This window comes from Vanacampus margaritifer, chromosome 12 (assembly GCF_051991255.1).
Source record: "Vanacampus margaritifer isolate UIUO_Vmar chromosome 12, RoL_Vmar_1.0, whole genome shotgun sequence".
Lineage (NCBI taxonomy): Eukaryota > Metazoa > Chordata > Actinopteri > Syngnathiformes > Syngnathidae > Vanacampus > Vanacampus margaritifer.
Window position 1 is genome coordinate 20,788,855 of NC_135443.1, and position 13,143 is coordinate 20,801,997.

The window sequence follows — 13,143 nt, forward strand, 5'->3', positions numbered from 1 at the left end:
TCGAAACGTCCCCTCCCAGGACAATTTATAGACCCGCGTGGGAGACGTAAAAAAAAAAAAAAGAAAGAGCGGGGGGTGGGGGGGAGCACGTGATAGCAATAAAGTGTGTTTTATTGCCGTCGGCGTGACATGCCCCAAAATATAACTCAGACGGCAGCCGACAGGCGACCACATCGCATCTGCGGCCACACACACCTAAAAAAAAAAAAAGGTCCCAGACTCCACGCTTAAGAGAGGACGACGGTATTTAGCTTCCTGCACGCGAGACCGGGAAGGCTGCGAGTTTTCATATTTGCCAGCCATTATGTTATGTTATGAGATATGGAAAGGGGAGGAGCAGGGGGGTCCAATCGATGGTCCGGGGACCTTGCGTTGACCCTAATGGGATGAGCGAGAGGGTCCAGAGACCCACCTGTGCTCAAAATTTGGGATCCAATTAAGTCATTCGGGCTTGTGTTGCAAAGGGGGACACGCGTGGATGGATACGCACTGTCACGGACGAAAAGCTGACAGGCTGCATGATCGCCGGTAAGAAAACTTTAATTATTAATTTGGTGCACTTGTAAATGCTCTTATTCATTTATAATATTGCATCGTTAAAATGAAAGATGTTGAATTAAAAATAATGCATTTTTGGTGATTATTAAAACAATTCTGCAAATGTTCCCGAAACAAATAAATCTGTATTTTTTTTAACATTTTAATTTTTTAAAATACTCCAAATAATAATTAGAATTTTGCTGTAAATGTAAATTAATATATATTGCAGTGGTTATTATTATTATTTCAGAGCTGCATTTAAAAATAAGAAATTTTTTTTTTTTTCTATAGCCATGCATTCACGTATGGGCATTTAAATGAGAAAGATTCTCAAAAAAGGCTGGAAAAAACTAAAGGTCTTATTTAATCTGATTTGATTTCATAATAGGCTATTGTCATTAGTCTATTAATACATTCTCGTTTAAAATTCTAAATCTCACTATATAGCCACTGATGCGCATTTTAGAGGTACAAAAAATAAAAAATAACTCAAAATAATAAATAAATTTTTTTTAAAAAAAACATCGCTGCGGCACGTGTCTTTTTTTCATGTAATTTAATTTGAATAATTTAAAAAATAATATTTCGATATCATGTGATTGCAAAAAACATAAAACAAACCTTAAAAATGTAACAGTGAAATATTTTGCAAAGATTTATAACTTATTGCAAAAATAATTAAATAATAATACTACAAAAAAATTGTTGTAAGTAATTGATCCATTTATATGAGCCCAAAAGATGGCGTTGTGTTCGTCCGGTGGATGTTTTTGTGGAAGTGTGACACGTTGCGAGTCATCAGATTACTTGCATGTTTTTTTCACATGTGCTTGTGTTGGCTGCTGAGCATGACTGTAGTGAAGCTAAAGAACAAGGCGGGTGCACGAGGTCCCTGCACGCAGTCGTGATGGGGATTAGACGCCATAAAACTTGTGCATTAAGCACATGAAGTGTTTTGGGCTGTTTTATTGCAGCTTTGTGTCCTAACATGCACTGCTGCTATTGCAGGGTATTAATCTGAGCTAATTTGCACAGGGACTATTTTATATCATTATTTAATTTTTATTTTACGTTACGAGCATCCTAAATGTGACTGTTTTTACAGCGGATGAGCTTCCCACAATATGAATTTGGGGGCGAGTGGTCAGGCCGAGACGGGGCCGCAGCAGGAGGTGTCGTGCAAGTTAATGTCTAAACCGGCTCAGAGAGCCGTTCTCAGCCCGGCTTTGACCCGGCTGCAGGCCCGGGGGTGGAGAGGTGAGCCAGCGGTCATCCTGTCTAAGATGAAAAAGTGAAACGACCCCCAAGAGAAAGAAAAGCCACCATCTGAATGGCTTTTTTTTTTTTTAAGAGTGGACTGCACATGTGCTAACTACTGGTTGCCTGGCGTGAGACCTGCATTAGGCCTAATAATAATCATAATAATGCAACGAAGGAATTGTGAGAAAATTAAAATATGTAAACTTGAATTTAAAGCATTTACAAACAAAACAAAAAAAATCAATAAGTGAACATAGTGCGTTACATTACGCTTCTTTCATGTATTGCACAATGCAATACAATGCACAACCCGGTAACAATGGCCGATAGCGACTCCTGAACTCTGCGTGGTCGCCCCCGGCCCCCTGTCCTGTCCAGCTCGCATAGGACTAATGGTTGGTCCGGTGAAGCCGCGGTCAACGCTTGTGTGTGACCCTGCGGCGACCCGCTCGGCACCTCCGCAGCTAGGCTACATTCTCCCACAAGAATGCTCCCTTTTCAACTCCCGTTGTTGTTGTTGGTGTTGTTGTCTCCGGGTAAAAAGGGAGGGAGGGGGGTGCTGCAAAGTTCACAGCTATTGAGTCAAAAGGTGTGGAGTTGATGACTGCCCTTAAAAAAAGCCATTTAAGGAAAGAGGGGCTGAAGAATTGTTTTTAAAAAATGAAAATGAAGGCGTATATTAATAGTCTTGTGCTGAATGCATTTGTGCTTGCTATAAGCATCATTATTCAAGCACAGCCATCAGAACACTTTCATCAATTTGCCTTTGTTTTGGGTGGCATTTCACTTTTAAAATGTTTTTTGTTAATCTTATACAAATTAAGAATGGAACAAAATATGTTGCAGGTTTCATATATGAAGCACGAGGCAGTAGCAGAGTAAGAATAAAAATATTTGCATATTCACAAGAAAAGGAAATCAGATCGTAGAATATGAAAAACGGCAAGAATAATTAGCAGTGATGTGACGAGAAAACAATAAATATCAATACATGGCTAAAACGATATGGATATCTTGAGGTCGATGGCAAGTCTGATATTTGGCAGAATACATTCCAATATTTGACTCTTTTTTTTAACCCTTTTATTCTTACAACAATAAAGACATGAATTTCTGGCTGATTATTTAACTATTTTTGCGTTATTTTGTCCTTTTGTATTTGATTAACAGAAGAAAAAAAATCTGCCGATTTTTTGCAGACTTTTTTGGAGGCGAATGATTGAATGTCATTATCTTTGTTAGCCTTATGTTGTAATGCATTAGCCTATGTATAGAAGAAAAAACAATCAGCAAAAAATGGCAAAAAATAAACAGATAAACAAACAGCTAATATTCGATGATAAAATTGGGCAATTAAAAATATCTGTATATAAGAGAGTAAACTGCAAATAAACAATCTATATTATTAAAAATATCTGTATATAAGAGAGTAAACTGCAAATAAACAATCTATATTATTATATACATGTATATACTACTGTACATGTATATACTTCTGCAGAAGTAAACCTGAAGTCAGCTGTATAGGATTAATATGCGAACAGCAGCATAAATGGTAAGCAGCAAAACTGTACTTGTGTCAACAAATCATTCATATGAGAAATTTATCGCATCCACAATCACGATACAGTATCAACATGAAATGATTTCGGAGTGTTCGCATTTCACAAAAAGGCAGAAGAATGGTTGTCAGTAAACTGAGGGTTCAGTTATCCTAAACTGCACCACTTGTAGCTTAACATGATTCACGAGTCTCTTACTTGGGTGCAATGACTATTTTTTAAATGAAAATGAATAATAGCAAAGTTGGTTTAGGCTGTTTTTGGAAAATATTTGAAAATGTCCAAAAAATTAAAAATGGTTTCCGAGCAAATGCTGAAAACAATCGTCAATGAAAGTGGTCAAAGAGTAGTTTTGACCAACATGGTAATGAAAAAGCAGTTGGTGCACAGAATTTATAAAGTGACATCGCCAACTAGTGGCCTGGAATGCATATTACATTTTGCTTAGAGCCCCAAACAAGATGTAAAAGCCACAAAACGGGAATATAATCATCGCATTGTAATGAAAACCATTAATCTCCATTTTTTTCTTGTAACGTTTTTTTTTTGGTGGGGAGGGGGGGTGATCTAAAACATGAACGACAAAGTATTTTTGTTCGGTGGATGCAAAAAAAGAATCTAAAAAGATGTGTTTATTAGCCCCTTAATGGCGTTTGCACTGCAGTTGGACGCTTGTTTGCGTGTCCTCAAACCCTGACAGATGACTTCCTCTGTTTAAAGCAACAAAATGTGATTACAACAGCAAATAGCTCACAAACACTCACGTTATTTATTATTTTATTGACTTGTTCTTTGACTCCTGTGAACTGTTATAGAAAACACCAAAGCTGGCGCTATTCAACTTAGTCTAAAGTGGTGAATGTGAGATTTTCAAATGACTTTTAAAAAGTGAGGGAAAAAAACACTACATTTTGTTCTTATTTTAATGTTTCAAGGCAAGTAAGCCAAACTCGTCAGTTTTTTTTTGTATGGAATCCTACTAAATCTTCACAAGCACATGACAATCAGTTTCCCAACACTGACACATGTAACAAGCGTGTTCCCGAAAGAAAGAATGATATTGGGATGGTTCCTTTACACCCGCCACGAAAGAGGACACTGGAGTGTGGAGTCGTCACCTGGTAGGACACAGCAGGAGCGTGCATGCTTCGCCTATAAATACCCTGTAGAACCGAATGTGTGTGGACTCTGCTCGGTCACAGATTGGGTTCTAGGGGAGTCTATGGGCGGCGACTAACCATCCATCACACGCACGGGAAACCCGAAGAGCTTCAGAAGTGCTTCTTTGTGTTTTCAATTTGGGTTGCTTCACTTTCTGCTTGGCGAGAAGATCCAATGACACAACGGACTGTCCAGTCACTGTGAAACCTTTGACAAGTTGCCCAAGTCATTAGTAGAGAAGTTCAAGAAAGAAAATAAGCAATTTTCCATAAGCTTCCTTTATGCTCTTGTCAGGGGTGGGCAACTTGGCGCCACAATTTTTATTCAGTGCTAGTCGGGGGGCCACATATAGGACCATACACTTCCTAACCAGATGTAGAACAACAATTCCATTCTAAATATGTGCATATGTGCAAAATACATGCTCTTAATATATCATTTTTAATATTACGTTTCTCATTGCATGTTTAAAGGGTCCAGTCTTCAACAACCAACGATTTGAACAATTTAAAAAATAACCACATACAGTTTTAATGGCTCCCATGTGTAAAAATTACCATTCAAAGACGCCACAAAACTATGACGGCGTATAGGGCCACGAATATTATTTTTTTCAGAAGCGGGGTAATATTCTGAGAAAAAAAACTCATAATGTCAATGTAAGTGGCAAAGAGCAAATTTGACAGAAAAAAAACCTCAGAAACCTACCACAAAGTCTAATGTGAGGATTCGTTGGAGGTTAAATTAATGGTACACTGTTTATAAAACAAAAAGGCAGGATGGAGACGGATTCATTCTTAATTTAAACTTTACTCGTCATACACGGTAGCTAGAGCGACAACACTTCCTGATCCCCTATTAACTGACTAAGACTAACCAATCAGAAGCCAGCATACAAGTGAAATGACAGAGAGCAGCAGATTTGACACACAAACTTAGCTACTTGTACAAAAAAAATACCAAAATGTATGAATGTGTAAATAATAATTCTGGAAACATAAATGTACAAGTAAATATACATTTTAACAAATGAACTTAAATGCTTGATCCTCAAGGTGTCGACCTGCGCAAAGCAATATGTCTTTTTCGCTGGCTGTACCTCACGCTTCAAAGAGCGAATGGTTAACATCATATGGTTGATCTCTGCTAAAGCAATTACTATCTCATTTGAAAACTCGACTGAAAAGTATTGGCACCAACATCTGAGTAGTATGCTACGAATATTTCTTTTAAGTTTCTGAGTTTTTTTCTTGGAATATTGCCTCAACCCTCGAAAAAAAATATTTTTCAAATGAAGTCCTAATACGCCATCGTAAAAAACTGCTGAATAGAAAACTGACATTTTCTTCGCACAAAAATCAACTCACTCAAAATGTTATCAGTGAGGTACCACTGTAAGCAATGGCTGCCATCTAGTGTTGAATTGTGGTATTACAACTTAAAACTTTACAGTGGAACACCACACCGTGTTGGCCTGCGAATAGCAAAAAATCCACATATAACTGATGGCCATTGATATGCATTGGGGAGGGTTTTTTTTTTTCTAAACCCCCAAAATTCTACATAAAAGGCTGAGGGGATGGCTCCATGACAAAACTAAACTAAACTAAATAATATTTATTTTTTATAATTATTGAGAAAAGGAAAATGTTGAAAATACACTTATTCAGTTTTTTTGCGGCCTATTTGTCACACAGTTATTCACTGATAACATCTCCTATTCACTGTTTTTGTGCACAAACATCATCTGGTGGCATATTGGCATCAAGGAAGTATATTAATGTGAATAGAGGAGTTTTATTTACACTGTACACTTAAGTAGTACTTTCCATCTTGCGGTATTCATAGGTAATTACAAACCTTACAATTACTCACAGAATTTTGCGTTCCAAGGGAGCACTCTCTATGTTGTAATTGGTATCAAGGAAGTACATTGAAATGAAACGCCTAGACTGAGGGATTAACAATACAGTAAATTGGGGATAATTATTTAAATATGTTTACACAGTTTAAATATAAAAAGGTCATAACAATTATTGGAGGGGCGGAATTACTCACTTTTTGACTATTGGAAGCAGTGCTTTTTCTCTAAACTGCACTCTCAGAAATTATGGATAGCACTGACAAAATCAGGAAGTGTCGTGATGTTATTAACCACGTCACAGACAACCGTCTGCTATACCGTTCCAATTTTGTTTTCGTTGGAAAATTATTGGTACCTACTGTACTGTTTTTGTTTCTTGTTCACGTTTGGAGAAAATGTTAAAGTTGCAACCTCTGGCTGATTAATGACATTCCAATGCATGAAAGTATAAGAGTCCTTATTCTGCAAGCACAAACAAGCCTTTTAGGCTATGCTGACCATGAACAGCTACTAAACATTTTTTTGTGAAATTGCACATAAGGATAAAAAACTTGTCGTTACGACCACTTGCATGAATGACTTAAATGCTGTAATTTGCATTCCAGGCCTGTAGTTGTAGTTGTAGTTCTTTTTTAAAGAACACCACAGGCATTCACACCAACTAATGACCCAAACCATCTTTTTTACTTTATTCTTGAACGAATGAAAATTGTGTTGCTTTTACTGTTCACTTGCAAGAGTAAAAAAGTGTCTCGAAATTTACTTTGACATTCCCGCTTGAACACTGACAACCTCTTCTAAAATTGGTGAGTTGTGTATGTCAACTTTATTTATGAACGGTGGCTCAAAGAGATATTGTGTGCAGACCACCAACATATTCATAGAAACAACATTCATTGCGTGAATGCGATCCCAGAAATATATTTTGATTATTCCGCCATTTCTCATTTCTCCTCTGATTGGAACCATTCCAACTGCAACAAATTTACCTTATTCAGGGCATCCATGGAAATATGATCCACATTCCTCAAAGTCCCACTTGTTCTGGAATTTCAGATTTTCACATAATTCAACAAAAAAGTGGGGATGAAAAAGGTCATCACATCTTTCCAATTCCATATTTAAACGGTCCAGCTCATTCAGAAAATATTGGAAACTATTTTCAACATTCTAGTAGCCAAATGTTATGCTCTTAACAAATTCAGAGAAACATTTCTCATTTAAGTCATCCTTCCACATTTTTTCAACCATTCCAACTATTCAACTCATTCAGGCCATTTCGGGAACTTGAGATCACATTCCTCAAATTCTCAAATTTTCACAATAAAATTCTAAAATCTAGACAGGTTTTACACATTTACCTCCTCCTTCCACATTTCTTGACCAAATTCAATTCCCAAATCCCCAAATTCAGAGAAACGTATATGCTGTGTAAATTATAGAGTAAATGATCATTTACATCGTCCTTCCACATTTCTTGACCGATTCTAACCATTCTAAATTAAAATGATTCAGATCATTCAGGGCATTCCTGGGAACTTCCCCAAATTTCCAAAATAAAATTACCAAATTAAGACTTGTTATACTCATTTACTTCCTCCTTCCACATTTCTTGACCAAATTTAAACCATTCCAACCTCAAAGTAGTTTATTTATCTTTCACATAATCTTGAGAACCATTTTCCACATTCCCTAAATTCCACACTTTTCATGGCAAAATTAAAAAAATTAAGAGACATTTTACACATTTAACACATTCTACCACATTTCTTAACAGATTCAAACATTTCAACTTCAAAATATAACTAACTTTAAAGCCATGTTTGTGGAATTTTTACTATACCTAATCTAACCTTTATATATCCTAAAACAATTAAGAATAGATTCTCATTTACAAAGTTGACCTGGCTGTAGATTGCAGAGTAAAACAAAACTTGGGCGGAGAGACATCATTGGATTTCAAATCTTTATAACATTACCAAAATTTCCACAACAAAATTCCAAAATTCAGAAATATTTCACATATTTTACTCCCTCCATCCAAATTTCTTCACCCATCCAAATAATTCTAAGTCCCACTTTTTCAATTCAGCTTCACTTTTCTGCATTCAAACCCAATTTCTACAAAACGTGCATTCTTTGTAGACCCCCCCCCCCCCCCACACACACACACACACAGACAAATTCACTAAGGCAACATTTGCTTAACAGCTTTGATGAAATGATGATTTCATTTGATTTGCTCAAATTAAATGCACCAATTTAGATAAGTGAGTGACACTTTAACCCCAATAAAACCATCAAGAGCGATTAAAACAAGCTACTAGAGCAAATGCTTGCCTGTTTGAGCTTATCAGTGACATTCATTAGTATCTGGAAGCCAGAACAAACAGATTGTAGGTTCACTTGCATTGGGTCAGATTCAATAAAGCCTCGATGCCAAAACAATAAGGTGGTTTAGGGAGAGCCATATGCACGAGTGAATGATTATTTTGGGAGAGTGGGTGTTTAAAATGGACTATCATTTATTTTTCTTCATGCGAGGGCTCAATTTAGTCACTTTTGGGGTTTCTATGCCAGCAACATCATTTTTTAAACGCCTTTGCACCATTTTTCTCCCCCTCAGCTGCATCATTTTTCCAATGTGGCTTTTATTCAGAGACGGTGATGATGACGGTGAGATGGTGAACGGGACACCTCGGGCTGACCCCGGCTGGCAACAAAGCCAACTACTAGTCACTGTCTGGGGCCCTTTTTGTCCCATTCTTGTGTGCGTGCCCTCTGCGGAGCGGTCACGTTTTGTTGTGCGCCCTTTGACTGCGTCCACAAGGCCAAATATGGCCCCCGCGTCCCCTCAATATGGGCCCGATTAATTTTTCAGCTCGGGGGCCCATCTGTGGGGGTAGATCCCAAGTCATAAATCTACTGTGCGTGTTCAATAGGAAAGGGCTAGGGGGTGGATAGATGGATGGATGGGTTTATAGAGATAAAATAAATAATGACGTAACAGTTTCAATCCACAAGCATCCAATTTTCTAATTTAGCCAAGCCAGCAAATCTCCATTAGGCCAATTAAGGCTCAATTTTTGTTTTTTGTTTTTTGCATTAAGCGGGAGACCCAAAAAAGCGACGCCTCCCATTGGCTGAGCTGCCGGGTCACGTGGTCCTCGCGGCCGTCCGTCTATTTGACAGCCGCGGGGTGGCTTGATGCCAGAGGGGGGGAAAGGGGGACACAGGGCGAAAAGGGGTAGAGGGAGAGAGAGAGAGGAAAAAGAAAAATTAGTATTCTCCTACCAACCTCGCTATAAATCAATCATGGAGTCCTACGCGGTGAGCTGCAAATACGCCGAGCCGCACTTCCCTCCTTGCGATGAAGACTACAATAATTTCACTAACCAGGGGGGGTACTACAACAGCCCCCAGGACTGTGGCACGTACGGCTCCGGACGATACCAACCTGCATCCGTGGCCCCTCCGTCCGAGCCCGGCTACGCTCCGCAGCCACCCGCCTATGAACATTCCTTGCAGACGCAGCAGCAGCATCACCCGCGGGAGGATGCCGAACGGCTGCCCCAGCCAGGTGCGCCTTTTCCCGGCTACACCGAGCACGACGACGCTGGTGGCAAGGAGGGCGGCTACCCGGAGATGTGGATGACATGCGCCAGTAAGCCCGGTCAGGTGCCGAGGAGAATCGCTGGCGGAGGAGGTGGAGGTGTGGGAGGGGGGCATCTGACCAAAGACAAGCCGCCCATCGTGGTTTACCCCTGGATGAAGAAGGTGCACATCGCCCACGGTGAGGAAGACAATTCTATTCTCTGTCACATTTTTTTTTTTACACCCTAGATGTCATTTTATTATTTTTATTTTTTCCTCTTGCCCCCCAGCACCTCATCTAACACTCCCCACACACACATCTCACACACCCCCTTGTTGTATAGTGTTTTGTCCATTTGGGAGCACCATTTCTTGTGGTGAGTTATTTATGATCGCAGTGAGAGTCAAGCAGAATTACAGCTGCTATAAACTTTTATGGCTCTGCCGCAGCTTGTACGCGCGTGTGTGTGTGTGCGTGTGTGCATGCGCGCGCAAGTGCGTGTTTGTGCAAAAATGCCAGTGAACAAAGAGATGCGCGTTAATAGTCCAAAATGGTTTCTTAACCAGTTTGCTGGCAAACCGCAAAAGGACACATACAAACATATACGCACACACACAAACACATGCACATGTACAGAAAATACAAAACAGCCCCCCCCCCACCCCCAAAAAACAAAACAAAAAAACTAACAAAAAAACTTATAGCTTCTGCAATGCTGGAAGTTTAGGCTATATCGTTATTTCAATTATTTTTTAATTTCCTAAAATGCACTGAGACTTATAAGCCTAATAAAAGTTAAATTAAATTTTAAACGTTTACATACGTAAATATGACTGCATGGGAATTTTAGATATAGACGTAAAAAGAGATGACAGTAAATATACCTATATTGTTGAGATTATATCAGTTAATACAGGCTTACATCTTGACTAAGTGCCATCTTGCCATAGAAGAACAGTAACTGGGGGCAGTGCTAACATTAAATAATAATAATAATAATAGGCCTATATAAAAAATTGAAGTGAAGAAAAATATTTCTTTCATTAGATAATATAAATGTTATTTTGTATAGGGCATGTTAAATGTTGCAATATGTATATATAAACCCTAACCCTATTCAACACCCAAATCGCATGCTTTTCCAAAACCGCATATAGGCTAAGCATTTTAGCCAAAAACACAATTCATTGACATCAATATAGCGTCAACATGCTATTTTTTTTTCGTATATTGCATCGTTGCATCAATCATTATCAATACAAAAAGTAAACAAATGACATAACGCTGTCCATTCGTGTCCCCCAGTGAACCCGAACCACCCGGGCCCGGAGCCCAAGAGGCTGCGCACGGCCTACACGCGTCAGCAGGTGCTGGAGCTGGAGAAAGAGTTCCACTTCAGCCGCTACCTGACGCGCCGCCGCCGCGTGGAAGTGGCACACGTGCTCTGCCTGTCTGAGCGCCAGGTCAAGGTGTGGTTCCAGAACCGGCGCATGCGCTGGAAAAAGGACAACAAGCTGCCCAACACTAAGGGGCGCAGCAAGGCCAAGAAAGGCACGGAGAAGGCGGACATCTCGGTGTGAGAGCCGGGAGGGGGCAGTTCGGACCCCATAATGACCAAGTGACGATCCAGACTCACATTCCTCAAGCATCCTTGTATTTAGCCTTATATATAGCGTATCCTCATTATTTTTTGTTCGAGTTCTGGATCTCCTGGAAGAATTGATGGTTTGTTTATAGGAGAGAACAGGGTTATTTTTGTAATTATTATTAATATTATCATTATCATTATTATTATTTCTACAGGGTAAAAAAACACAATACAGGGTTATAAGAGTGAGGCAGAGTAGGCTAATACTTGTATATGCACATGACCAAAATGTTTTAAGGACTAAGGCAGAGATGACACAGGCGGCAAATGGGCACGCACTGTTGATTTTATGTGCCAAAAGCAATAGCGCGCAGAACACACACTCACGCACGCACGCATGCACGCACGCACGCACGCGCACACACACACACACGCACACACACACACACACACACACACACACACACACACACACACACACACACACACACACACACACACACACACACACACACACACACACACACACAGCTGAGCTCCAAAAGGTGTTTGCATTTTGTCTCAGGGTTTCCTTACAGGGTCCATCCAGCAACAACATACAAAGAATAATAACGTTTTTTTTATTTTTATTTCCAGTATAATATGCTAATTTGCCTTTGTCAGTACTTTTCTTTCTTTTTTTAGTATTATGTGTATGTTTCATAGTATATTTTATTCTTGGTAGCAGCAAATATGTTGTTTTGTATGTGAGAAAGTTAACAAACAAAAAACATCCATGTACGACTTTTATATGTGGGGAAAAAACGTTTTGATAAAAAAAAAATCTTGATTAAATAAATAAAAGCTTTACACTATACCTATATAATGTTATTGTCTCCTGTAGCTCTCTTGCACACATCCACACAAGGATTTAGAATGCATTAGAAGATATTAAAGTCTCAATGATGAAGTAGACCTATTATTTAAACTAAATATGGATTAGGCAAAGGAAATACAGAAATATATACAACGTTTTACATGATATTAAAATCTGTATTGCATTTAATATATATATATATATATATAAATAAATATACAGAAAGTATTACATGAACTTAAAGTCTATATTACATTTAATATATAGATATAAATATATAGAAAGTATTACATTAACTTAAAGTCTGTAATACATTTTAAAAAAGTGGACAAGGGAAGGGAAATAGTCAAATACTATGGAATACATGTCTTAAACGCATGTAACGCATAGCGTAGCCTATATTTGGTGAGAAAACGCTGCTCATAAAGTTGTCCCCCCCCCCCCCAAAAAAAAATATGGACTAAAGAAGGGAAATAATGAAATAGGTAAAAGTCTGTATTTGGTGTGAAAACGCTATAAAAAAAAGTTATATTTTCAAGAAATGTGGACTAGGGAAGGAAATGAATCTATAAAAATATATTTAATAACAGTAGATCAGTCACGTTAAACATCGATGAATTCGTTGCCAATCACGTTCATGTTGAAGTTCCAAATATAGCATGTCGAGTGCAGATGTTGCTTCTGGTGGTGGTTGGCGGTGGGAAATGAGCTGCTTTA

At 38.6% G+C, this 13,143-nt stretch overlaps 1 protein-coding gene and 1 long non-coding RNA gene across 2 annotated transcripts in view; one reads left to right on the forward strand and one right to left on the reverse strand.

Moving 5' to 3' along the window:
• Window positions 1-8,549: 8,549 nt before the first annotated feature.
• The window catches only part of LOC144061546 (uncharacterized), a 47,946-nt gene continuing 43,352 nt past the window's right edge, over window positions 8,550-13,143 (reverse strand). Inside the window, exons 4-5 of the long non-coding RNA XR_013296204.1 lie at window positions 9,845-10,151; window positions 8,550-9,590 (exon numbers count right to left, since the gene is read on the reverse strand). This is a non-coding gene — a long non-coding RNA (uncharacterized LOC144061546). The remainder of the gene's footprint in view (window positions 9,591-9,844; window positions 10,152-13,143) is intronic.
• Window positions 9,520-12,378, forward strand: LOC144061544 (homeobox protein Hox-D4b-like). Its single transcript, XM_077582099.1, has 2 exons — window positions 9,520-10,180; window positions 11,288-12,378. Exons 1-2 carry the CDS (start codon window positions 9,595-9,597, stop codon window positions 11,560-11,562), a joined length of 861 nt encoding a protein of 286 aa, XP_077438225.1. The 5' UTR covers window positions 9,520-9,594; the 3' UTR covers window positions 11,563-12,378.